General features: G+C 38.0%; 2 protein-coding genes across 2 annotated transcripts; both read right to left on the bottom strand.

Annotated features, from left to right (window-relative positions):
* Positions 1–5,005: 5,005 nt before the first annotated feature.
* LOC131065197 (uncharacterized) lies at positions 5,006–8,548 on the bottom strand. Its single transcript, XM_057999652.2, has one exon. It carries the CDS (start codon positions 8,546–8,548, stop codon positions 5,006–5,008), a length of 3,543 nt encoding a protein of 1,180 aa, XP_057855635.2.
* Positions 8,549–9,294: 746 nt separating this feature from the next.
* Positions 9,295–10,665, bottom strand: LOC131860310 (uncharacterized). Its single transcript, XM_059214708.1, has one exon. The coding sequence runs from the start codon at positions 10,663–10,665 to the stop codon at positions 9,295–9,297; it is 1,371 nt and encodes a 456-aa protein (XP_059070691.1).
* Between the last annotated feature and the right edge of the window lie 15,192 nt (positions 10,666–25,857).

Raw genomic sequence — 25,857 nt, forward strand, 5'->3', positions numbered from 1 at the left:
CTTGGTCAATTACTTAAATTTTATACCTCAAATCAACATGAACCTATTCTTAATTCCATCAGTAACAATGAAAGATAAAAATAGTGAATGCCATGCACAATAGAACACCAAATTTATGTGGAAAACCTAAAGAGGGAAAAACCACGCTGAGATTTAGCTCACAATATATGAACAATGTTACAATAATTGTTTTAGGCTCATTGTTAAGGAAGCTCACTGTTCCTATAAGAACTTTCAAGTTGAGGTGCACTACCCCAGGATAAGATACAAGGGACTTTCAGGCTGAGACTCAGTGTCTGAGGGAAAGATACAAAGAAATTTATGGGGAGACTCACTATCTTCGAGCAATGAACATGAATATATGAATTGTAGACACATAAAATTTGTCATCTTAATCCTCGGTGGATCCACTTCATTTTCATGCATTATTCCATCTATTATTCTTCATCAAATATTATCCATTAAATATTATCAGTTATCCATCATCAATATTATCATTAATATCATCATTTACCATTTATCCATTAATATTATTCATTAATAATATGAAATATCATTATTTATACATTAATATTATCTATTATTAGTTCCATCAAATCTTAGACTCTCCTTGAAAATAACAACTGCCATCTCTCGACATTATTGTGCAAGTCGGATAGTGCGGATGGAGAGCAGGAGAGCAGGAATGACTGGGGTTTCTAACGAAGGATATGCAGAGGCTGGAGATGATGATGATGCTGTGGATGATGGAGAGATCCCCTACCTCTCACTTTCTCCTTCTGGGTCTTGGGCTCTGTCTGATGTTCTTCATGGTCTGACCCCTGTGGCTTTCATGCAGGAGTTGAGGGTGGAGGTGTCCAGTGCTGCGGAAGATGTGGATTTTGCAGCTGTAGTGGTAGCATGTTGGGATGGTGTCCCCATGGCATAGTTTCCTTTCTCCCCTTCTACTAGTGCAGGCGAAGGTGAAGTTGTTATTGATGGCGTCTAGATGCGGTAGGTTGGTTTTTGTGTGTGGCGATTGGTGGATTTTCCATGTCGTGTGTGGTCCCCCTTTCCCATCATTTCCTCAACTATCTGTAGGGCTTTATGGTTTCATAGTTTGACTCCAAGGGTCTCTGATGTGTGTGGTGGAGATTTGTTTGGGTTTGTCGGGTTTTCTTGTGTGATGCCCTTTGGATCTGAGCTTGTGGCCCTTATGGTGGCTATGTTTGACCTTGCTCTGCCCCGTGTCTATGGGTGTGAAGCTGAATCAGAGGATGACTTGATCTTTCAAATTGCTCAGTTATGGGAGGGTGTTTCAAGTGTGACTTCTGTTGAAGGTTCTATTGGGGTTGTTATTACCTCATGCTCTTCTGGGTGTGTGGCCTTGGTCTCGCCTTGGATTGGATGGGCTATTTGGGACCCAGGTGGCTGCAGATTTATTGACTATATGGCCGTTGGTTGGATTCTGAAGCTGTAGGGGACCTCTATTTTGGAGGTCTTCTTGTCCTTGTTTTGTTTTATCTGTGGGTTCCTTCTTGTTGTGTTTGAATACGCCTCTCTTTCTATCCTTTGCAAGAGGTTCCTAGGTGTTTCACATGATGGCTTTTTTCAACTGTCCTCAGTCTGTCCTATTGAGGGGGACCATTCCTCTGTTACGGGGAAGTGTTGGCTGAGCTTGTTGGGATGGTTCCTATTGAGGTTTTGATAGCCCTTTTTCATGAGGTTGGTGTGCTTTTTTTATCTTTCCTTGTTGTTGGGTCTCTCTCCTATTTCTCCTATAAAGGTGGAGAGTTTGGTGGAGCTAGTCTGTAGGGATTCTGATTGGATTAGACCTCTTCTTTTTTGTAAGGTTGTGGGTAACTTTTCAAAACCCAGTTGTCCAACAAAGCTTCACTATGCCTTCTCTTGGTCACTGGATTTTGGTTTGTGGCCAGCAGATTGGGTCTCTCCACAGATGATTTCCCTCTTTTCAGCCCCTATGAAGGTGGGTCACTATCTTATAGAGGTGGATGGGTGTTTTGCTGTTAAAGGTGCAATAAGATACTTTGGGATTGTTGGCTATTTTTTGGTGGTTTTGGGAGCCATTTTAAAACCCAAATCGAAGGTTAGGGGAGCCTTTCAAAACCCCCTTGCTTATGTCTGGCTAGATGCTGACACTATTGATCATGTTAGTTTTTGGTTAAGGGCTCGACTAGCCTTAGATCGTGTTAGTTTTTGGTTAAGGGCCCGGCTAGCCTTTTGTTGCCTGAATTTTCTGTATATGGGTTGGGGAACTTGAAAAACCTCTAATGTTTGGATGAGGGAGTCTATCGACTTCAGTTGAAGTCTTAGGCTGTGTTGCCAGTAGGTTTTGTATTGATTTTCTCTTAGTTTGGTTGGCTTATTTATGTTTGTGGTTGTGCTGGCTTTTGGCTAGCAATAGCCAAATTTGTTGATGTGGTCTGCTAATTTTATTTGCCCATATTTTTTGGCAGAAGTTTCATTGTAGGTTCTATATCATGGTAAAATCTGAGGGTTGCGGGTCCCTTCAAAACCTGTTGTATGGGGTTTCAAGTCCCCCTCAAAAACCGTTTTTCCCTTAATCAAAAACATTATTATAAATCACTCAATTATCCATTATTAGTATTATTATTGCATTTATCATACTTATCATCTATCATCTATATATTTAATAATAATAATAAATTATTCATCCATTTTCATAAACATATGCATAAGCATTACATCGCTCATTTATGCTTTCTTCTCTATCTATTTTCATTCACCTCACACATGTGGGATTAAAACTTTCAAGAACTATAGTTTATCCCATATTCATCCCACAATGTGGATTCACCCGGAGAATGCTTATAAAATCAAAGTCCCTCTCCCATTTTGGGATCCATGACTTTTGCATTCAAAATTTGTTGCTTGCATCCATTTCTTGTATTTTCATAATTTTTCCTCAATCTCCATCTTTCATAGCTTCTTGTGCATTTTATTTTTGAGATAACTTATTATTTTAACACAAGATCTTGATAAGTAGGAGGACAGTGGAGTTAAATTTGTAGTTGCATGCATATGTTGTAAGGGTAGATAATTGTGTTTTTTCATTTTTCATCTTGCATGTGTGTGTGATTTACAAGTACTTCATTATGGGACATTGGAGTGCTTTAGAATCTAATATTCTGATAGCATATTTCCTTCGTCTTCATGAATCAATAAAAATGAGCCTCCAACAATCTCCAAGCATGAAGTTGCCCTTGAACCTCTGTCTCAAGTGACCAACTTCCAAACATTCACCACATACTTTCTATACCTCAACTTTGCATCACATGCTTTTAATATGATATGATCATGCAAATTCATACATGTAATCTAATCCACACATTCACACTAATTTTATCTTCTATATATACCATCCTCTTCATCATAAAACATCAGTTAGGTTAGCCAGAATAGGGGACAAGCATAAGTCCTATCAAGTCGACCAACAAACACAATTATGGTGAAAGTGGTCCAGTCTAGGAGATAGAGAGGACATAAAGAATCAAATCACATCTTTGTAAGTGGCCCCAAATATCACACACACTAGAATACATCCTCCAAAGTCAAAAACAAGGTAACATGTAGATAAACCATGTAGCACATCACTATTCGACCCAAACATATCTTCCAAATGAATAAATCTAATGCAAATTGCCAAATACCAAGGTAGGGCCCAAATACAACATAACACAATCTCTAATGTAAGCGAAGAAACCCAAGGATACGCTACAATCAAGAGAACAAACTTTTTCAACCAAACCACAACAATTACCTTAAAACACTAACACCAAACATAATGTAACATCAATCAGATAATCTAGCATCATGCAAAGCACATAAGGATGTTCCTTGAACATCCAACAACATTCCCAAATACTTATTTCTCATTATCACATCAAAAACATACTGGTGCAACACAAATAGTTATTGAACACTTCATTCAAGAAGGCCAAAAAACCCAATCATGAACTATACATCATTATCAACTTCTGCAGATGACATCAACACCTAAAACTTGAACTGAGACACAACACAGGCATTACAAACATTTACTCCAAGTCATAGTACCATAGAGATAAATGCATAGCATTTTTTGGACCAATTCCGACATACAACCAAACAACCAACAAACTACAATTACTAACCACATCAGATGCAACACCAAAGACCTGAAAAGATAGGAGTGCAATGTCCACAAAGCATACACATTATGTTCAAATATGAAAGACCATATTATCAAATGTGTAGGAATGCGAAGCATTCTTCCAAAGTATCTTCAACATATATTCCTACAACTACTTAGACCATTAATATTTTGAAGACCAAAATGTCCCCAAAAACATCATTTTCAAACTTTGGAGAAATAAACCAACATCTTGTAGCATACACAAGATAATCACAACCATATCTACTTTTTTTTCTCATGCATCTAATCCTTATTTCAATGCATCTAATCCTTATCTTAATATGATATCATCATCATGCTTTAATACATCATACCAAGTGTAGACATAAGACACCAAGAAGGTGAACATCCACAACATGCAACCAACATCCATATATACTCAACACTTAAAAAACTATTATTCTAGACATATCATCATTGACAACACACTAGCTGCAGGTTGACATCAATGACAACAACATGCTGCAACAACTACCAACAATTTGTTCCTTTATGAGCTAAGTTAAACTATTAAATTTGGCATCCTATTTAGGAATTAATGTCACTTCTCATGATGCCTCAAGGGAAAATCCTCATGGGTATGCACCCCTTTTGTTTCTCATGTAAATGTGGTTTGTTTGTCCCTTTATGAATGAAGTTAAACTATTAAATTAAGTGCCTTATCATACTATAATCAGTCTATAAATACATGTAAATTTTGATTAAGTAAAACACACTTGTCTCAATATTACCAAGTTAAATTGAAAGAAAATTTTAACATAAAGGGGTAAAAATATTAATAAACCAAGGAGACATTACAAAGCAAGGCCATTAAATGGCCCTATCAAGATCAACCAAGTGATCCAATTGATGAGACAAATCCGGGGGCAGATGGCCCCGATCCACCAAATTCCAATCATGCATATGATCGGAAGCCCATTTAGCCAAGCAATCAGCCACACCATTCCATTCATGGGGAATATGGTTGAAAGTAACATTCTCCAGAGATGCACAGAGAGTGAGAATTTGTTCAACAATCACGGCCAGCTGCCAGCTCACATTATCCATATACTGCCTTTTCAGTAAGTTCACCACAACCTGGGAGTCAGACTCACATATGATCCTTCGCCAACCCAACTGATTGGCCCGCTCCATAGCCACTAAAATAGCCTGAGCCTCCATAAGATTATTCGTATGAAGACCCTTATACTCAGAGAAAATAAACTGAACATCCCCTGAGCTATCACGGCCCACACCTCCAATGCCAGCATGACCAGGATTACCACGAGAAGAGCCATCCGAGTTGATTTTTAGGACTCCCAAGGGAGGAGGGCACCATTTTCCCTCCCTATTCACCTTTGGGGTAGGATGCCTACACCTGTTACGCATGAGTTGTCGTTGCGAAGGAGGAAGATGAAGGCGATTACAACAATCAACATCCCGAGGGTCCACCCGCATAGTCATATCACACTTAGCCACAATAGTTTCCCCTAAGGAGTGTAAAATTTTCCTCCAAAGGTGAGGAGCCATCAACTGCAATTCTTGAAAGATCCGCCTATTCCTCTCCAACCAAAGATTCCAGATAATAAAGGAAGGCCCAATGGCCCAAGCAGCCTGGAGAAAGGAAGTAGAAACAGGGGCCCTTCCCCATCGTTCCCAAAATTCCACCAAAGAGGAAACATGCCAGCAGGTCGTATTCCACACTCCCCACCAGAAGTGCCAAATCTCCCTAGCATAGGAGCATTGGAAGAAGATATGGGATACACTCTCTTCACAACCTTGACACAAAACACACATAGAAGGGCCTTGAAAACCACGCTTACATAAATTATCCCAAGTGAGACACCGATTTTGGGCCACTAACCACATAAAGAAGTTGCACTTGGGCCATGACAACTTGTGCCAAACATGCTTCCACCAAGGGACCTCAATGTCCCCAAACAACTGCCTACCAATCTGTTTATAACCAGCAACCACAGAGTACTTTCCAGACAAGTCTGAACCATCCCAAGCCAAAACATCAGTTCCTCTCAAAGAATTACAAGCACGGGAAGCCAAAAGTTGGGAAAGCTCACGCCTATCCCCCTCAGACCCTCCTGGAGGCCACTCAGAAGGGTGCTTCCAACGAAACCGAAGAACCAAACCATCATGTTGTGCCACCTTATAATGCTCCACAGTATCCCAGCCAGCTGCGCTAAAAACCTCAGACAGAGGCTGGAGATGAGGAAAAGAAGAAAGAATAGGAGGGTGACCATCCCAGGAATCTAACCAAAAAAGAGCCTGTGAACCCGAATGACAGATCCAAAAAAGAGCATCCTTAATCAATTGCGCCCCCACTTTCAAAGTATGCCAGATCATAGAACCACCCCCCTCCAGAGGATAGCGAGGGACCTCAAAAGAAGCAACACCCCGAAGATATTTAAGGTTGAGAATACGAGCCCATAACTGGTGCTGATGGGTGCACCAGCGCCAGTAAAGCTTAGCAGCAAGAGCTTTTCCATTCAAAATAGCAGAGCGTAAACCAAGACCCCCTTCCTGCTTAGGTCTACACACTGATTCCCACTTAACAAGGCTCCATTTTGAAGACAATAAATTACCGCTCCAAAGAAATTGATGAGAAAGAGCATCAAATTCCTTAAGGAAATACATAGGAGCCGCTTGAACAAAGCACCTGTAGATGGGAAGGGCCTGGATGACAGACTTAAGAAGAGTCAATCTAGCTGCAGAAGACAACCAACGATGGGTCCAATGAGAAACCTTTCTCCTAAGCTTATCAAGCAACTGCTGCCAAGAAGATCTGGGTAGACGGCCAACAGTAAGAGGAATACCCAAATAAACAAAGGGAAGAGTTCCAATTTGAAACCGCAGAATGGCAGCAATCCTATGCTGGATAGCTTGAGGAGTATTAAAGAAGAAAATAGAAGACTTTTGCTCATTGACTCTCTGGCCCGAAGCCGCAAGGTAGATGTCCAAAGTTTTCCTGAAGGAATCAGCCTCCCTAATACGAGCCAGACCCATAAGAGAGGTATCATCCATGAATTGGAGATGAGAAAGTGTAGGCAAGCCCATCCCCCACTGCCAACCATGAATCAAGCCATGAGAAACCTGAGATTTAAGAAGACGGCCAAGCCCCTCAGCCAGAATAATAAACAAATAAGGAGAGAGCGGATCCCCCTGACGAAGACCCCTAGTAGCCCCAAAAAGCTCATAAGGCTCCCCATTCATAATAACCGAAAAGGAGGAAGAAGTCACACAACTCAACACCCAACTCACCCAATCAGAGGAAAAACCAAAGGCCAACAGAATCTTCTGAAGAAAACTCCATTTAACTCTGTCATAGGCTTTGGCCATATCCAACTTGATAAACATAGACCTCTCCTGAGAAGTAGCCATGGAATGAATGGCTTCAGACGCAACCACCACCCCATCCAGAATTTGCCGCCCAGCCACAAAGCCGCCTTGCTCCTCAGAAATAATCATTGCCAAACAAGATTTGAGTCTCTCAGCCATCAACTTCGTAATAATCTTATGCGCCACATTACAGAGTGCAATAGGTCTAAAGAGATCAAGTTTGTCAGCACCTTCCTTCTTAGGAATGAGAACCAGAAAAGTAGCATTCAAGGCGCGAAGCATCTGCTTACTATGAAGAGACTCACAAACCACCTCTAACAAATCCTGCTTCACAATATCCCAAAACTCCTGGAAAAACTCAACTGGGAACCCATCAGGGCCAGGGGCTTTCCCTTTGTTCATCCCAAACACCACCTCCTCCACTTCAGACAGAGTCACCGGGCGAATAAGAGAAGCATTCACCTCATTAGAAATTAAAGAAGGAATACAAGCCAGGACTCTATTTTCATCAGCCTCAGCAGGTACAGAATCCTCAGTGAAAAGATTAGAGTAGTACTGACGAGCCTCTCTAGATAGAGCATGTTGAGCAGAGATTGAAATACCCTCAGAGTTAACAAGAGAAGAGATAAAGCACTTATTTCGACGAGCTTGCACAGAATAATGGAAAAAGGCCGTATTCCGATCACCCTCTTGAAGCCAATCAATCCTAGCCTTTTGTTTCCAGAAAATCTCTTCACGGAGCTCCCACTCTTCCACCAATTTCAGAGCCTGGGATTCAGCATGCCCAAGAGCCTCCGAGAAGCCCAAATCCCGAATCTGACGGGTAATCACAGCAAGGCGGTCCAACGCTTCTCTTTTCCTAGCTCGAAAATTACCAAAACTCAACCTATTCCATCGCTTAAGATGAAACTTAACATATTGCAACTTCTTAACCAGAGAATACATAGCTGTACCATAGGCAGGGGCGCCATCCCGCCACCATTGAGCCACAAGATCACCTAAAGACGGATCACGCAACCACATGAGCTAAAATTTGAAAGGGGGGTTCTTAGGATTTGGAAAAGCTGAAGTCGAAAACTTAATTGGCCAATGATCAGAGCCACGCCAGTCAAGAATCTCAGAGCAAATGACCAAGCTACCTCTAACCCAAGAGCAAGAGACAAGGAAACGATCAAGCCGCTGGGCAATCGCTTCAGGCCCACTCCGTCTATTATTCCAAGTGAAAATTCCATTAGAGGGTTTTACATCCATCAATGCTAGAGAGTCCACATTAGTCCGAAACATATCTGAAGCAGGGCCAAGCCTAGGCAGCCCTCCCCTTTTCTCCTCCAAGCTCAACACAGCATTGAAGTCACCAGCTAAAATCCAAGGTAGAAAGGGAGCACAGGACCTAACATACCTGATATGAGCCCAAAGCTGGGATTTACCACGAATATCAATTGGAGCATAAACATTACTAACCAAAATAGTCTCACCAGATTCCAAAATCGAGGCCACCATAGAAATAGCAGACTGGCTGGAAATCCACCAATGAGGGACAACCTTACGAGGATCCTAGAAAAGAGCCAGACCCCCAGAGGTTCCCCTAGATCCAATACACTGACACTGGCCAGAAAACCAAATACGAGGAGCATGTTGAAACATGAGATCCACCATAAGCTTAGTTTCCTAGATACAAAAGATATCAGGAGAATGAGCAACAATCAAATCTTGAATAGCCTTTTGACGGGGGGTGCTATTCAACCCCCTTGCATTCCATGAGAGAATAATCATGAGGAAGGTTGAGAGAAGTGGGCCTCAAGGGTCTTAATAGCCCCAGATTCCACCAAAAGATCCCCAGTAGATTTAAGCTTGTCTGCATCCTTCTTACGACCAACTTTCGAAGAAAATTCAAAATGTCCCTTCTTGAGAGGGCGTTGCAACACCCCCAAGGAAGGAGACGATCCTCGCCCTTTGCCTGAAGAAAACACTGCCTTAGCCAAATCTGCTAAAACAATATCATCCTTCACATCTACAGAGGCCCCAGGAGGCTCCGAACTCCCCTGCACCAATGCCGAAGATGAATTCTGCACAACAATCACTTTCTCCAGCCCTGTATCCATCCCAACATCCATACCAGAGGCCCCAGCAGAAAGCTCAACAGGAATCCCTTCCTCCACAGCCTGATTATCCAGGACCTCAAACCGATTGAAACCCTGATCATTCTGACTATCCTTAAAGGCCCGCTTGTGCCCCCTCCCTTTATTTCTCTGCTTAACAGGGATAAAGCCATCCTTATCAGGCCCACCCTCAACCCCAGATTCCTTCCCTTTATCCCCTTTCTCCACCGAGGGCCCAGAAGAAGGAGAAGAAGACACCCCAGCAGCTTTGGGTGCCCGAGGACACTGGCACTGAAGGTGTCCATACTCGTGACAGAAGCGGCAACGAAAAGGGAGGGACTCATAATCAAGCGGTTGAATCCACGAAGCCGAGCCAATAAAAATTTCCAAAGAGTCTGGCAAAGGATTATTTAAGTCAATTTCAACGCAGATGCGAGCATAAGAAAATACCTTTTTCTCCAAATTATTTTGAGCAATGGCAGCCGGTTTCCCCAATAGAGCAGCAATCCGAAGCAGAATATCCTCTCTCCAAAACTCCAACGGCAGCCATGGAAGACGCACCCAAACAGGAACCCGAGTAGGAAGATCTTCTGTCGCATTAAAACCACTATGCCAGGGCTTAATGAACAAGCCAACATGATTGTAAAAATATGGCCCTCCTTCAAAAACACGATTACGGTCCGAGATACTAGAAAAATCGACCATGAAATAGCCATTTGCAGCTACCAATAAATCAAAATCCCCCTCAACATGCCAGGTTCGACGGATCCAAGATTCTAATGCCGAGAGAGGAATCTGAATACCCAAGAACTTGCAGATCAAAACATGTTGGCTCCAATAAGCGATATCTTCCTGGACAGATTCCGGAGAGATAACCAAAACAGGCCGATCTTGACTCCGCGGCAGACATCCGTTCACTTTCTTGAGCTTAGAGCTCTCACCCACAAAAGATGACTCCAATTTTTGTGCATGCATAGCCTCTGAAAATTTTTGAGATGGCTTCGAGCCTGTAAAAACCAGACTATTGGAAACCACAGCCATGGTCCCACCCAACTCACTCGGGCTCCAGCCAACCCTTACTCCACCGCTTCCACCAGCCACTTCCCCCCCACCGAACAACCTCCCACCAGTCCGTCACCCACCCAAACCCCCGCACCACTCCACACCCAACAGTGAACACAAAGGCGAACAGGAAAAAAGAAAAGGAAAGAACAGAAAGCCCAAACGCCGCCAAAGGGAGCAGGGAAAGGCACACGCAGGAGCCACCACGCAGCCTTAGAGGCTGCGCATGGCCTTACCTGCGCACAGGAACGCCATCCGCCCGCTACCCATCAATCGTTAAGATCTCTCACAAGGTCCAATTGAAAGAAAATTATAACACATATTCAATTACAAATTTTAAATTATCAACAAAATGAAAAATTGATCTACCTAATTATCAAATAATTTTAATTACAAAATAAACATGTGTTTTGAATTGTTATTTAAAAGCTTGAAATGATTTAAAAGACATGGTATTAAAATTTTCAACTAGAAATAAATTACAAGTATATAATTTTTAATATTTAGAATTCTATTTAAATACTTATAGTTTTACTACCACTATACTCTTATTTATTTTTCCTACAAAATTATTACAAGAATAAAATTTATATTTTTATTGATTTGATTTTTAAAAATATTTACTAAATTTCACCAAACCTACATGCTATAACCTAAGAATTTTACTTTAAATTGAATTAAATTTTAATATATACCTCGCAACTAAATTCTAGAACAAATAAAATACATGAAATTACTCAATTAAACTTAGTTAAGGTCTAAATAATAATTAAAAACTACAACATAAATTAAGACATCCCTCAAACCCTAAGAACATCTTATTTAATGGAGTCTAACTCTCTAACCTTGAGCATACATTTTTTTTACTCGGAAGTTTGGGAGGAAGAGAAAGGAATGACATGTGAATTTCCTCTTCATATATGTATATGTGTGTGTACATATACATATACATATACATATACATATACATATACATATACATATACATATACATATACATACACATATATGTTGTGTGTGTATATGTCTGTATGTATGTATGTATGTATGTATGTATGTATGTATGTATGTATGTGTATGTATATGTGCATGTATGTGTGTATATATGCATGTATACACACACACACTCGTGCCCACACACACACACACACATATTGTAGACATTGAAAAATGACTAACTCATTTCATTGTCATTTCTCAACATCTATTCTTCCAATATTAATTGAATAATTTAATTAATTAATTAAGCTACTATTATTTCTTCCTTCATAATTCAAATTTAAATTTCCCTCCAATTCCCATCAAATTAAATTTTATTATTATTTAATTATTCTATTATTTCTTTCTCCTTGTTTTGTTTTTATTTTATCTTATTTATTTTGATTAATAATTAGTGTATAAAATGATGTATTTTTACATGAAAGTGGGCAAATAACTTGATCTAATCTAATTATATTAGTACACATCTCAAAAAATTGATAATGATACTCATTCCATCAATTCTTTATTTCGTGTCATTTTTGCACTCATGAAACTAACCTAAAGTTATATTTACAAAATGAAGTGACCCTTGAATTTTTTAATTCAAATTCTAAAATTAGGCATTTTTCCCTCTTTTCAAACTCGCTATCATAAGTCAACTAAAAAGTGAAATATTACGAATTATTCATTATGATTATATAAAAGAACAAACTTTAATTCATTATACACACATCCAAAAATCATTACAAAATTCTATAACACGTTAAATTATTAAATGTATGACATTAACATTGCATTAACACTTTAGACTATAGTTTGCACACTCAAACTCAACAAGCCCAAAATTCTTGACTTGACAAAACTCGAATTTTTTTTTTTTTTTTTGGCAAATTTCAATTATAAAATATCAAATGAGTCTAAAAACCCATTAAGAAATATTTTCTATTAGATTTGATTCTTAAATACAAATAGATTATAAGATTACATCGTCATGCAAGGCTAGATACAATAGCTAGCTACCAACTAATAATTTTATGAATTTATGATGATTGTCCTTGAAAATAATCATAAAGTGTATATTTAGGCAAGTAACAATTTACAACTCTTTAAAACTTCATTTTCCCTATTATAGTGAAAATTTTGGAGGTGGTAGAAGGTATGGTCCTCACTCGATTGTGGTTCTCAACTTGGCCTAAAAGACTATGCATGTGGCTCCACCCTATTGTTACATGGCAATGACGACTCCTCTACCTTATCAATATAATTCAATGAGAATCTTGTGCTTTTGCTATAGCCACATTCTTCATAGCTTATCTCTCAAAATCAACAATCTCATCCAATGTAAATCAATCAAATTTTAATCAATTCATAAATCTGTCAATATGTAAAGTCATTTTTATCCTTCAAATATGAATAAAGTGTTAGGATTAAGGTTCCATCTACCTTGTAAAGCCTATGACATGGTTCCTTTATCCTTGAAAATTGTTCCAAGGCACTTAGGATGTATTGGAAAAATAATTTGTAATATTTAATTCTCACAATTATGTATAAAACATTCATAAAGTTCCACTAGCAACAATAAAAGTGGGTTGTGAACACAATTATTTAATATTATTTTTCAAAGTTATGGACATCTAGAATAATATATTTAATGGAGCATGAAAGAGGAAACATATGTCTCTTGGTGTTTGGTCATTTATTACATTTAATGTAATGTTTATCTTGCAAATATGGGTGCCTAAGTTGGAGGGAAAGTATTGGAAGATAAATTGATGTCTTTTCAAGTTTCATGGAGTCATTCCAAGGGTTATGGTGATGAAAAATGAAGAGCCTCCTTTGGGACCCTTTATTGGTGGTTTTGGAGCTCTTGCCATTCTATAAATTCAGCCTTTGGGTGTAGATTTGAGATGTAATAATTGAATGTAAATTTCTCTACAGGAAAAAAGGATGAATGAGAGGAATGAGGGGGTTGTTCACATGTACATAGGTGATTCTATGGTGGAGATAAAAATGATAATGGAAGTGATTGTATTGTAAGCATTTTCACTATTTATAATGCAAGCTTGTCCTCTCTTCTTGGTGGAGTTTTTTCCTGCAAGGGCTTCTCCATGTAAATTATGTGTTATGTGTGGATGTTATGTTTCTGATTTATGCCTTATTGCTACTATCTGATGTTGATGTTAATCATTATTTATTGATTTTATAATTTTACATAAGCTTGGTTAATTAAGCATGGTATACAGGCTGATTTTTGGCATCATTAAGAAGAAGGATCTAATCTTGTTTTTTCACAATTAAGGAAACTTAATTTTTAGATTTGCATATGAATTTTAGATATTCACGTTGAAACTATCCAAGCCTTGAATCTCATCCTTTGATTAGTTTGTTGGATAGAGATTGATCTTCACAATCTTTGGTATCAAACCTATTTATTTCCCAACATAAAGTAGTTGAAAACCTATTCCATGTGTAGTAGTGTTTTGGTGCATCCATATAGTACAATATTCATTCTTGTTGTTATGTGTGGTGTGGAAGGTACAATGGAGGTTTTATATAGAAACCACATTTTTTGTGTCAAAATTGCATCTAACTCATGTGTGAACTATAAGCTTACCGTAGCTCAAGTTTTTCACATGAAGTCATTGAGTTTTGATGAGTGTTCAAAGAAAAGTATTTAGTTTTTGTCAAATTTTTGAGAGGAAATTCAACAAGTTTACTCTAAGATAACTCACAACAAGGAAACAATTTTGAGTACTAACAACTCACCGAGTCCATGAACTATACTTTGGATATATTGTATGATTACCTATTGTTTTTTATAATTATTTTGTGCCATTAACTCAAAAACAAAGGTTTGGCCAAAAGTTAACACTACATAGCAAACTAGGAAAGGTGCTTATTAGCACCAGTTGTCTTTAGACATAAGTTGTTGACATTAAGACAAACAAAAAAATTTAAGCATAGAAAATAGTAAATTTTTTATATATAGGTCAACTTCAAATCTACGCAAGGTTAACTCTATAATCATAGAGGTTTATCTTTTCATGCCCATACTTACCCATTCACATAAACACCAACACAATATTTAAAAAATAAACAATTAAAATATGTATTTATCATAATTCATATGATAGTTTATCACAACAACTCAACATTGTTACGTATGCAACACAATTAAAAGCATGCTACATTACACAAGGAAATACATTTGAAGCCAATGGATGAGATGGTGTAGGAGTTCATTGGTGACTCCTCGACACCCACAAAACCATGCAAGTCCAAAATAACTTCCACAAGAGATAAAATTGCAAGAATAGCTTGCTTGGTTATGAATTCAAGAATGAATATGAAAATGTACATGAGAGGCCTTACTTATAAAGTCAAGGTGAGAGGTAGGATTAGAAAAGATGTTGACATGTGTCTTATTACTATACAATGAGATAACTAATGTGTTGACCTAGGTAACTAAAAGTAGTTGTCATGAGATGGGATAAGATCATGTGACAACTAATCAATATTCTAAAAGGACACCTAGAACCTAAGTAAACTTAAGTCATGTGAATAATTCCCTCAATAGGAACTAGTGAAGATACTAGCTGCAAGACCTTTACAAGGTCCAAAACCTTATTCACACCAATAGCCCCTTTAATTACAACCTAGGAGTAGATTAATATGAAAGTATGCAATATTATTTTGATAGGTCTTGACTACAAAACCATTTTATGTATCCATGCACAATGCAAATATAATCTCTCACAAAAGGAGAAAAGGAGAAAACTCAAGAGGACAAAAATCCTCTCCAAAAGAGAGAAAACAAACAAACAAGAAAGTATTGTGTATGGAGGAATCAATGATACCCCAGGGATAAATCCATCAAGAAATTACAATCAATTATCTCCCATAGTAAGGAAAAAGAGAGACAAGCTATCTCCCCCATAATGAAGAAGCTCCAATGCCAATGAAGTATGCTTGAAAGAAAAATATGATCCAATGCCCACAAGAAACACATCTTCCCTTAGGAAGAAACAAATGCATAGGTCTATGAGGAAGCCATTCCATGTCCAATTGAAAGAAAGAGAAAGTCTCTAAATGTGAGTCTCTGAAAACTAAGGAGTTTTCAATATTGAATAAGTCACAACATAATCATGATCAATGTCAACCAAGAAATGTGACGAATAAAGAGAAGGATGAGACTCATGAATGCCAATCTTGAAAGAAAATGAAGATATGATGAAATTTGTGTTGAAAATTTTATCAAAGAAGAGTGGAATCCCCTTAAGCATGTCTCCCAAATCTATAGTATGAGACTCCACAAACAAGTTGGAAATCCCTATTAATGCGTATCCCACAAAGCAGGGTTTGAAAAACTATGACAATCTTGTTAAAAAGAGGCACTCAAGGCTAAAGAAGTAGGAGGTGGAGGATTAGGAATCTTAGCACTGGCATCTACAATACCAAGATTCAAGCGACCAAACTTCTCATCACAAACATGATTCACCCTCAATGAAAGAGTGTGTACATCAGTCAAACTAAGAAAAGAAATACAATCACTAGTACATTTGGAGCGGTTTTCCGACGAGCATTTCCAACAAGCTATGGGATTTCTTTTGTTTTGTAGGATTAATTTTTTTTTTTTTTTTAAATTACCCCGTGTTCGTTGGAATTTTGATGTGTTAAAATTTCACGTTGAAATTCAGACAAAAAACCGACGAACATTTCTGACTGGCTATGAGATTTCTTTTGCTTTGTCGGATTAATTTTTTATTTTTTTAAAGTATACCCTGTGTTCGTCGAAATTCAGACGTATTGAAATTTCACATCGGCATCTCGACAAACATAGATTTTACCTGTTGATTGGCATATGTTGGTCCGATGATTTTCACAGCCTCTTGATTTCTTCTTACTCATTGGGATAACATAAGCCGATGACCTCTCTTCCTCCTAATCGGTGAGAGTTATCCTACTAGTCTCATCGGGAATCATGATAGCTTAAAATGTGTTCAGGCGATGGGCATAATTTCCCCAATGTCTTTTCCCTCAGTGTAGCTCCTCTTGATATGTTATGTCTCCTCAACATAAGCTTTGACCCTTTATCGCTGTAACCTTTGCTGATGCATTTTACTTTTGCCAGTGTCCAGCGGGATAACTCTTACTGATAGCATCATCAGCTATCGGCAATACAAGATTTCTCCATTGCCGCTAGTGTGCGTTCTACTAATAGACTTCATCAGTGTATTCTATCCCAATCACATGCTTCTACTTGTGTGTTACCATCAAGTTGACTTTTGCCGATAGTGCAGATTTCATATTTCACATCGAAATTCCGACGAACATGTGGTATCTTAAAAAAAAAGAAGTAATTATGTGCCATCATTATACGCAAGCTCAGGGTGCAAAAATTGGGAGGAAGTGGGCACAATTGTTGCATATAGATGATCGACATCAACTGTACAAGAGGTTGGTCCTTTTGTTCTTGTCATCAAGATATTTTTGCAAGTTCCTTTGCTTTCCTTGCATTCTCTTGTTCACTTTGTTTAATGGTATTGAATTTGGCAAATATGGATCCTCAACCTCCTTAACCTCTCCATTCTGTGACTGCCAGTTATAAATACAAGTCGCTTCATATCTTCTAGAGGGTTCCACAATTCTTTGCGACTATAAACCCTTCCAGCCCTCAAAATAGCCCTTTGTATGGAAGAAGCTTTTCTAGCTCCAAGGCCAGCTACAAATTGTAGATGAGAAAACATCCATTCATGTGATGCTGCTAGGTTTATGTCAACACCAACTTGGCTGGTTATTTTAACCATTACCTGTTCAAAAGCTTCATACTTGTCATCTGGACTAAGGAAATGTTCCAGTGAATGAATCTTCAATGTTAATATCTCTTTGCCAGGACCACATAATGTTGCAACCATGCCCAATGGATTTAGAAGATACCGCCTAAGAGCCACAACACGCCTCACAATCCCATAAATTTTTCCTTACACATTGAATTCATCATCATAAAACACAAGGTGAAACGAGTCCTAATGGATACTGGTTCTATCATGCATAATCGTTTTGAGTTGGAGGCTTGAAATATAAATAATTTATCTCATTTTATTTGTTAGTTGCATATTTTGTTATGGGTTAATATAAATATGGGTATTGTATAGAACTTTAAAAGAAAGTAGAATCTAATCAAACACTATATTTCATTTGATGTTATCGAGAATTTTGACTAGTTTTCTTCATAATGTGTATCTTGTATAGTTTATCTTAATATTGTCTTTCTTGTATCCTGTAACAGTTTTGGATGAATTATCATAACTTTCATTTGAACCATTGGATCTTTCTATAAACTGGAGAATAAGTCTGTAACAATGATATCAAGAGACTGACCGGAGCGATTGGCTTCATTACAAGGTAAGGGCAGCCTTTGTCATGTTTGTCTTCCTCAAAGTATGGTTGGTGTCTATTAAGTTGTTGTCTTGTAAGGGTGTTTGGAAGATTGAGAAGAGACTTTTGATGGCTATTAATCCCATTGTTGTAAAGTATGCCTGATGGGAATTGAATGTTTCCAAAGTTTATGTGCATTAGAGGGCAAATGATTCTTGAGATTGTCACTTCAATTAAATAATTACTGAAAACTTTGAATTGATTGCTTGTAAATGAATGCTTTAAATAAAAGGTTACTTTATTATAAGTATGATTTCTTAATTGAGATTACTCTAAAAACCCCTGATTAAATTATCTTCAAACAATAGTAGACCAGTGCGTTCACCCTTGACATAATGTTGCAGTTAGTCTTACTGAATTTAACTTTTCTCTGAAAGACCAACAAGACAGAAAGAAGCTTGACATCCAATCCTTCAAACTGATAATTAAACTGAAACTTAACCCAAACTATAATAACATCGGATAGCACATTGAAACAATCTAAATGAATAGATTTATCACAGGGAACTAATCAAACAATTAAAAAGATAAATACCATTAGAGATGAAAAACACTTGATCTTTGTATTGAAATAAACATAAGATAATCATCTGATTATGTATAGAACAATGTCTTTTCACCAGTTTGGCATTTCCAGAATATAGCCTTGGAGACAGTCTTATTAAACTTGCTCTTTAAAACAAGACCACCACTTCAAAGGCATCTACATGAATTATAATTCAAATGTAATGTTGCAGTGAGTCTTACTGAATTTAACTTTGCTCTAAAAGATCAATAAGACAATGTGAAGTTTGACAACCAATCCTTCAAACTGATATTCAAACTGAAACCTAATTCAAATTATAATAATATGAGATAGCACATTGAAACAATCTAACTGAATAGATTTATCACATGGAACTAATCAAACAATTGAAAAGATAGATACCATCAAAGATGCAGAACATGTGATCTTTATATTGAAATAAGCATAAGATAATCAACTAGCTTCAGTACAACGTAATGTCATTCGCCAATTTTGGCATTTCCAGAAAACAAACTTCAAAAGGATTTGCATAAAATATATCTTAAACATAATGATCATGAATATCTTCTCATCAAAAGGATTCCCTATAAATAGATAAGGATTCGGTTCCAAAATGAAATGGCATACCCTTTCATTTGGAATTAAACTAACTAAGACTTAAACTCCCAACTAAAAACTAACTGACTAAAACTAACTTCACTACTAGGCATATAACATAAGAGCATTGAAGATAAAATTTTGAAATATTTTAAAACAATTTCAATCCCCAATTATCTCACCACATTCATGAATATGCTCCAAGTACTTTTCTAATTTGTAGGTGTCTGCATCATGGATCAGGTCCCTAACAACGATCTCCCATTTGACGAATTGTTCCATCTGTGTAATTATTTCCTTCAAATCAATTCCATCTGATCGGGAAACATTAAGGGCAACACTGAGTAGATTTTGGCATTCGAAAATCCACTTGTCTTTATCCTTGATTTCTCCCCTCTGATTAGTTAGCACTGGGATACCATGTTGGACTATGTCTTTACATTCATCATATTTAGTTTGTAACTCTGCATCAAATTTGCTGCGTTTTGCAAAAAACCTTTTGATCTTCTCAATTTCTTTAGCATCTGTCCCTTCTAAAGTCTTGTCATGTAATCTGGTTCCCAATCTGTTCTTTATCTTGTTTTGATTTGATTAAGTAAAAGAAGGTATTTGAAAGGTACCTGAACCTTGTACAAGCCAGGAGAACAAAACTACAAGAAAGAAAAGTGCCTGGTCACTTCAAAAAGACAAAAATATCCCACTGGAAAGGATCAACTTACATAACTTAACCTATAAAAACCAGTAACAGACAGCAAAAGGAAAGCACAATAACAACAAAAAGATAGGACCGAGGAACCCTGCAGAAATAGATAGAGAGCTAAATGCTTTTCATGATATCCTCAGCATGAACAACCATTTGTTTCATGTTGTTCGCCGAGGCCTTTAATTCCTCCAGCTCACGACCTTTGATGTCACCCTTGATCTTTGTGTTAGCTCTAGTCCTCATATCATGACCCTTCTTGTCCGACTGCTCTTTATCACCATCCTTCTCAGCCTTGTTCTCAAACCTATTGATGAGGATGTTCATGTTATCCACCGAAGCTTTGAGGATCTGAAAATTTTGGTCAGCAATCTTCTTAATATTGACTTCCAGCCTGTCGATTTTGCTGCTCAAATTGTTCATTTTATTTTCCATTTCCTTGGTGTCTCCCATCTTATTAACCTTGTTTTCTGTTGCTATAATTTTGCCTACCATACATTCAATAGCTTCTGCATTGTGCAGAATAACAACCAATTCTTTAACATGTTCCGCCAGGGGCTTGTCACCAACTGTAACTCTTGCTATAACCTTCGTATCAGTCTTCAAACTGTTGATATCCTTCACCATGGTAGTAATGGTCTCACAGAAAGCTTTTATGGTATCCTTGTCACTAATATCACTTTTATCCCCTTTATCCTCCTTCCGCAGACTTGTGGTATTCAAAACCTCAATGTTACCCATTACCGGGTTAACCTCCCCTTCTTTATTCTTATCCTCAGCCTTCTTGTTATCATCATCATCCTCTTCAGAATCAACTAGAATATGGCTAATGTCTTTTTTGTTACCCTTTTTAGTGTTCTTCTTCTGAGTCTACTTTCCGGTGGCTTTCCCTTTCTTTGTTTTAGCAAATTTTTTCTCTAAAGATTCAGTTTCAGACTCCGACATGTCTAAGTCCACCGCAATCCTTTTCCTCTTAGCCTTATTCCTCCCTTTTTTGCTAGTCCCTTCCGATTCTCCCCCAGTCTCCGATTCAAAGTCGAATCCACTAGCTTCACTCTCCGTAGTCTCATATCTTGCATTTTTTCCTTTGATAGGCTTTTCAATGCACTTCCCCTTAAGCATTTTATAAACCAAGACCATAAGCCCCTGGTGGAGGGCATGGTCGCCTTTAGGATTCTTCTGAACCTCCTTGATGGTGTGGTCCATAGAGCATGCCAGGTAATAAGGCAAGCTCACCTTTTCCCCATGGAAGAAATGGTTGAGTAAAACAAAGTGATGCCCGTAGGCTCTGGTAAACCTACCGTCTAAAGTAATGTAGGCAATAGAAGCAAATAAGACAAACCTCCAAGGCCTGCAATCCTCTTTGGAGCATGGTAGGAATTGTCAATTTTAATCATTTTTCTCCTCTCTTCATCCATGACTTGAAACTTATCCGCTGCTTTATCTGATATGCTATGATCCCTGTAGAATTTCATTCCCTCAATAGTCATCCCTGTAGCCTCAACAATGACCTCCTCATCAACATTCATCATCTGGGACTCGACCAAAATTTTACCATTTTTCTAGTTCTTGATGAAATAGCTGGTAATTGTGGGATCTTTCCTACTTAGTCGTTCCATGAAAATATTCAAACCCCCCTGCTGAAGGATATCCCAGACATTGTTGTTCTTTTTCCAGTCAGAGCAAGAGGTGGGTTCAAATATTTTCTTATTACCTCCCATTTTTTCAGCACTTTCCTTGAAGTTCCTTCTCTTAGCTTGATATCCTCTCCTCTGGTTTCTGTGGTTGCCTTGTAAGAATGCCCTGAATCTGTGCCAGATAATTATGATAAGACACCTATATAAATGTTCATTATCTTCGAAGTAACACTACATCGAAAAAGGCAGATGATGCATTAGAAATAATGATTAAAAGTACCACGTTGCCTAGCCTGGCTCCGGTCTAGATTAAGCAGGGATTTCATTTCACTTGCAATATTACTTTCACCATGACTAGTAATGATGTCTTCCGATTGGCAAGCCAAGTTGGTAGCCCAATCAGTGCAGGAATTGGCCTCCCTATACACATGTGTAAAAACACACATTTCAAATTCTTCGCTGATTTTCCTAGTTGCTTTAATAGCATTACTAATAGACCATGAAGGCGGGAATTTCATATTTAAACAATTGATTATGTTTAATGAGTCTCCTTCACACCAAACTTTAGTACATTTAGCTTCCTTAGCAAGGATCATCCCATGGTAAGCCACCATCGCTTCGGCAACATGATTTGTCTGATTTCCTATGGGAATACTTTTTATGATTTTTCAGTTCCCCCATTCATCCCTAAGTACCACACCACATCCTGCAACACTCGGGTTACCCTTTGAGGCACCGTCAAAATTAATTTTCATGCATCCTTTGGGCGGACTGCTCCATATAACACCCTCTCTAGGGTTGATCTGAGAGTGTTCACGACCCTTTAATCTCCACTTTTTTAAGATAAATTGATCATCTTTATCTTGGGGATTATCAATGCCTCCTATGATATTCATATTTTCCACTATATTTCTTTTTATCTTCTCAAACACAATTTTGCCTTAGAAACCTTTTCTCTGAAAATTCTGTCATTTATCTCTTTCCATATACCCCAACACATATGAGGAAGGGCTATTTTCCATAATAAAATTGTAGTTTTATTCCTTGAAGGATGATGCCAAGAGTTGAACACCTCCTGAATCAACTCAGGCAAACCCCAACTGATTTTGAAGTGGTCCAGACAGCTTCCCCAGACATCAACAGAGAAAGGGCAATGAAAGACCATATGATTAATGGTCTCCTCCTTCTGCTTACATAGAATACAAACACTAGGCATACTAATACCTCTTTTTCTGATATTCTCAGTAGTTAGAATTTTATCTTGTAGGGCTGTCCAGAAAAAAATGTTAATCTTAGGGGTGAGGCCTTTCACCCATGCCTTAGCCCAGCATAGGATTTCCATGTTGGAGAATTGTTGATGATACGAGGAAGCCATAGTGAAAGTACCACTAGCTGTGAGATTCCAAATTAATTAGTCTTCCTCTTCTACCCTTACCATAGAGTTCATAACTTTGTTCAATCCGCTCAAGGACTGATCCACCCGAGATAAATCCTTCCACTTTCCATCTTCCCAGTAATCATCCACCTTAGATCCAAATCTTTCCTTGCATTGGTTGTGAAATCTGCTCCACTCAGGGTATTCATTCAAAGGGGAATCTAGTAGCCAAGAATCATCCCAGAATTGGATAAGATTCCCTTTCTCCATTTTCCATTTTGCACCTTTGACAATTAAGTTTTTAGTTCTAGAAACATTTTTCCAGATATTGGACCCAATTGGGACATTATCCTCTTTAAGGAAGCTTTGAAGGGTCGGACATTGACTTTTATATTTTTTTGTCCCATATCAATTTCCATTCTCCTTGATTTTTATACCCTCTCCATATCTGCTTGGCCATAAGGAACTCATTTATGTCTCTTATTCTTCTAAGACCTAGTCCTCCCTTTCTTATAGGCTTGCAAACCTTCTCTCATGCAATCAAATTAATTCTCTTCTTCTCCTCAACCCCAGTCCATTAAAAAGTTCTTTGAATCTTTTCAATGGCCTCCGCATACTTGGCAGGAATTCTAAAGAGACTAATGGCATAGAGGGATACTTTGTAGAGTATATTTCAGCAATTGAACCTTACCAGGTTGGCTAAGAAGAACCCCCTTCCAACCAGCCAACTTCTTATGGAAATTGTCCACCAAGGCTCCCCAAAAAGAATCAGGTGGATCATGGCATAAGGGTAGCCCTAAGTAAGAGGCTGGAAAATTTACAACTTGACAACCCAGGATATTACTAATTTTAATCCTCCTTCTCTCTGGGGTATTGATAAAATACACAAAGCTTTTAGACTAGTTAATAAGTTATCCCGTAGCAGCTCCATAGCTTTTAAGAGCCTTCTTTAAACTTCTAGAATCCTTCACTGTAGCTTTCCCCATTATTATAGAATCATCAACAAATTGTTGATGGGAACATATTTGATCCGCAGAAGATGGATTCAAACCACAGAACTCCCTTTTCTCAACCAGCTTCCCAATACATCTCTCCAGACACTTTGCCAAAATAATAAAGATAACCGGAGATAGAGGATCCCCCTGCCTAAGGCCTCTAGAAGCTTTAAATAAAGGAGAAGGAGAACCATTCATTAAAATAGAGAAAGAAACCAAAGAGACTAATTGTCTGATAAGACTAATACTTCTAGAGCTGAAGCCAAAAGTAGAGAGAACATCCATCATAAAATCCCAATCCACTCTGTCATAGGCTTTAGAAAGGTCTAGCTTCAGAAAAAAACCTTCTTTTTTAGAGAAAGATAAAGAGTGGATATTTTCATGGACAATGATGATCGAATCCAAAATTTGTCTACCCGGGACAAAACCACTTTGCTGAGGTGAAATGATAGAAGGAAGCAACTTTAGGATTCTAGAGGTCAGAACCTTGGAAATTATCTTATAAAGAGAGTTGCATAGACTTATAGGTCTAAAGAGATCCATGGTGTTAGCCCCCATCTTCTTGGGGATAAGAGAAATAAAAGTACAATTAACTTCTTTCAAAAATTTTCTGGCACCAAAAAACTCTTTCATAGCTCTGGACACATCAACTCCAATAATATGCCAATACTTTTGAAAGAAAAACATGGGAAAACCATCTGGACCTGGGGCCTTGTTGCCTTCGAAGGAGTTGACAGCTATCAGAATTTCATTATGGGAAGGGATAGCAGTCAAGTAAGCATTCTGGTCATCCCCTAAAATGGTAGGTATACTGTCTAGGAGATTTCTTTGGGCTTGCATATCCAAAGTTTGATCCTTAACAAGTAAGTTGGAAAAAAAGTCCATAACAGCCTTGCTCATGGGTTCATCTTCTTCAACACATTTGCCATTCACTTTAATCTGAGCTATCCTATTAATGGCCTTATGTCTTAGGGTGGACATATGGAAGTATTTAGTATCCTTGTCCCCTTCCTTTAGCCAAACATTTCTTGATCTTTGTTTCCAGTATGTTTCCTCTTTAGCAATAATATCATGGTATCTCATAAGAATAGAATCCTCAGCATCTCTAGACATATTAGTATGACCATTATTTTGTTGGCAAATGGACAATCCAATGAGAAATTGTAGGTGATTGAAGGTTTTGTCATTGATGGCAACCTTGCAATCATATGACACCGGCAAGACAAAGATACCGACACCAGCATTGACAGACTCTACACCGGCATACAGAACACCGACAGTGAAAGGAAGGATACCGACACCTTGGCCGACTTCAATTTTGTTTAAAATGTATTTTGTAATTAATTGTAAAATCATTGTAAGCCGACATGCCGAGTTTTAATATGACTCATATATGTATGACATCATTTTGTAATAGGAAGAGTGTACATAACCAAACAAGTAATATGACTCATATATGTATGAGATCATTTTGTAATAGGAAGAGTGTACATAACCAAACAAGGAACATTTAGATTCAGAAACTTACTTGTTTGTTTGATGCTATACATAACCAAACAAGTACCTGGTATTGGTGCTAGAGAGTTTGGCTTTGACATCCCGGTAGGAAAACAACTGTTAGATTTACTAAGCAATATGGGAGAGAACAGGGAGAAAAACCTAAATGAGTATTTTCAAGCATTGAAGGCTCGAATGAAAACTAGAGTAAGATTGTCACAAGCTATTGTGGATAAGTATCAGAAAGAAATATGTTTTGTGATCAAGAAAGATGAAATCTGGATGGAGGCAGTTATCCCTAGAACTATTTGGGTAACTGAAATTGGCTATGAAATAGATGACAACATCATAGAAACTTATGCAAAAGCCCTCCTTGAAGCTCCAAAGGAACCGGAAGAGAGTGTTTGGTAGTGCTGAAACAATAG

This window comes from Cryptomeria japonica, chromosome 2, assembly GCF_030272615.1.
Source record: "Cryptomeria japonica chromosome 2, Sugi_1.0, whole genome shotgun sequence".
NCBI classification, from domain to species: domain Eukaryota; kingdom Viridiplantae; phylum Streptophyta; class Pinopsida; order Cupressales; family Cupressaceae; genus Cryptomeria; species Cryptomeria japonica.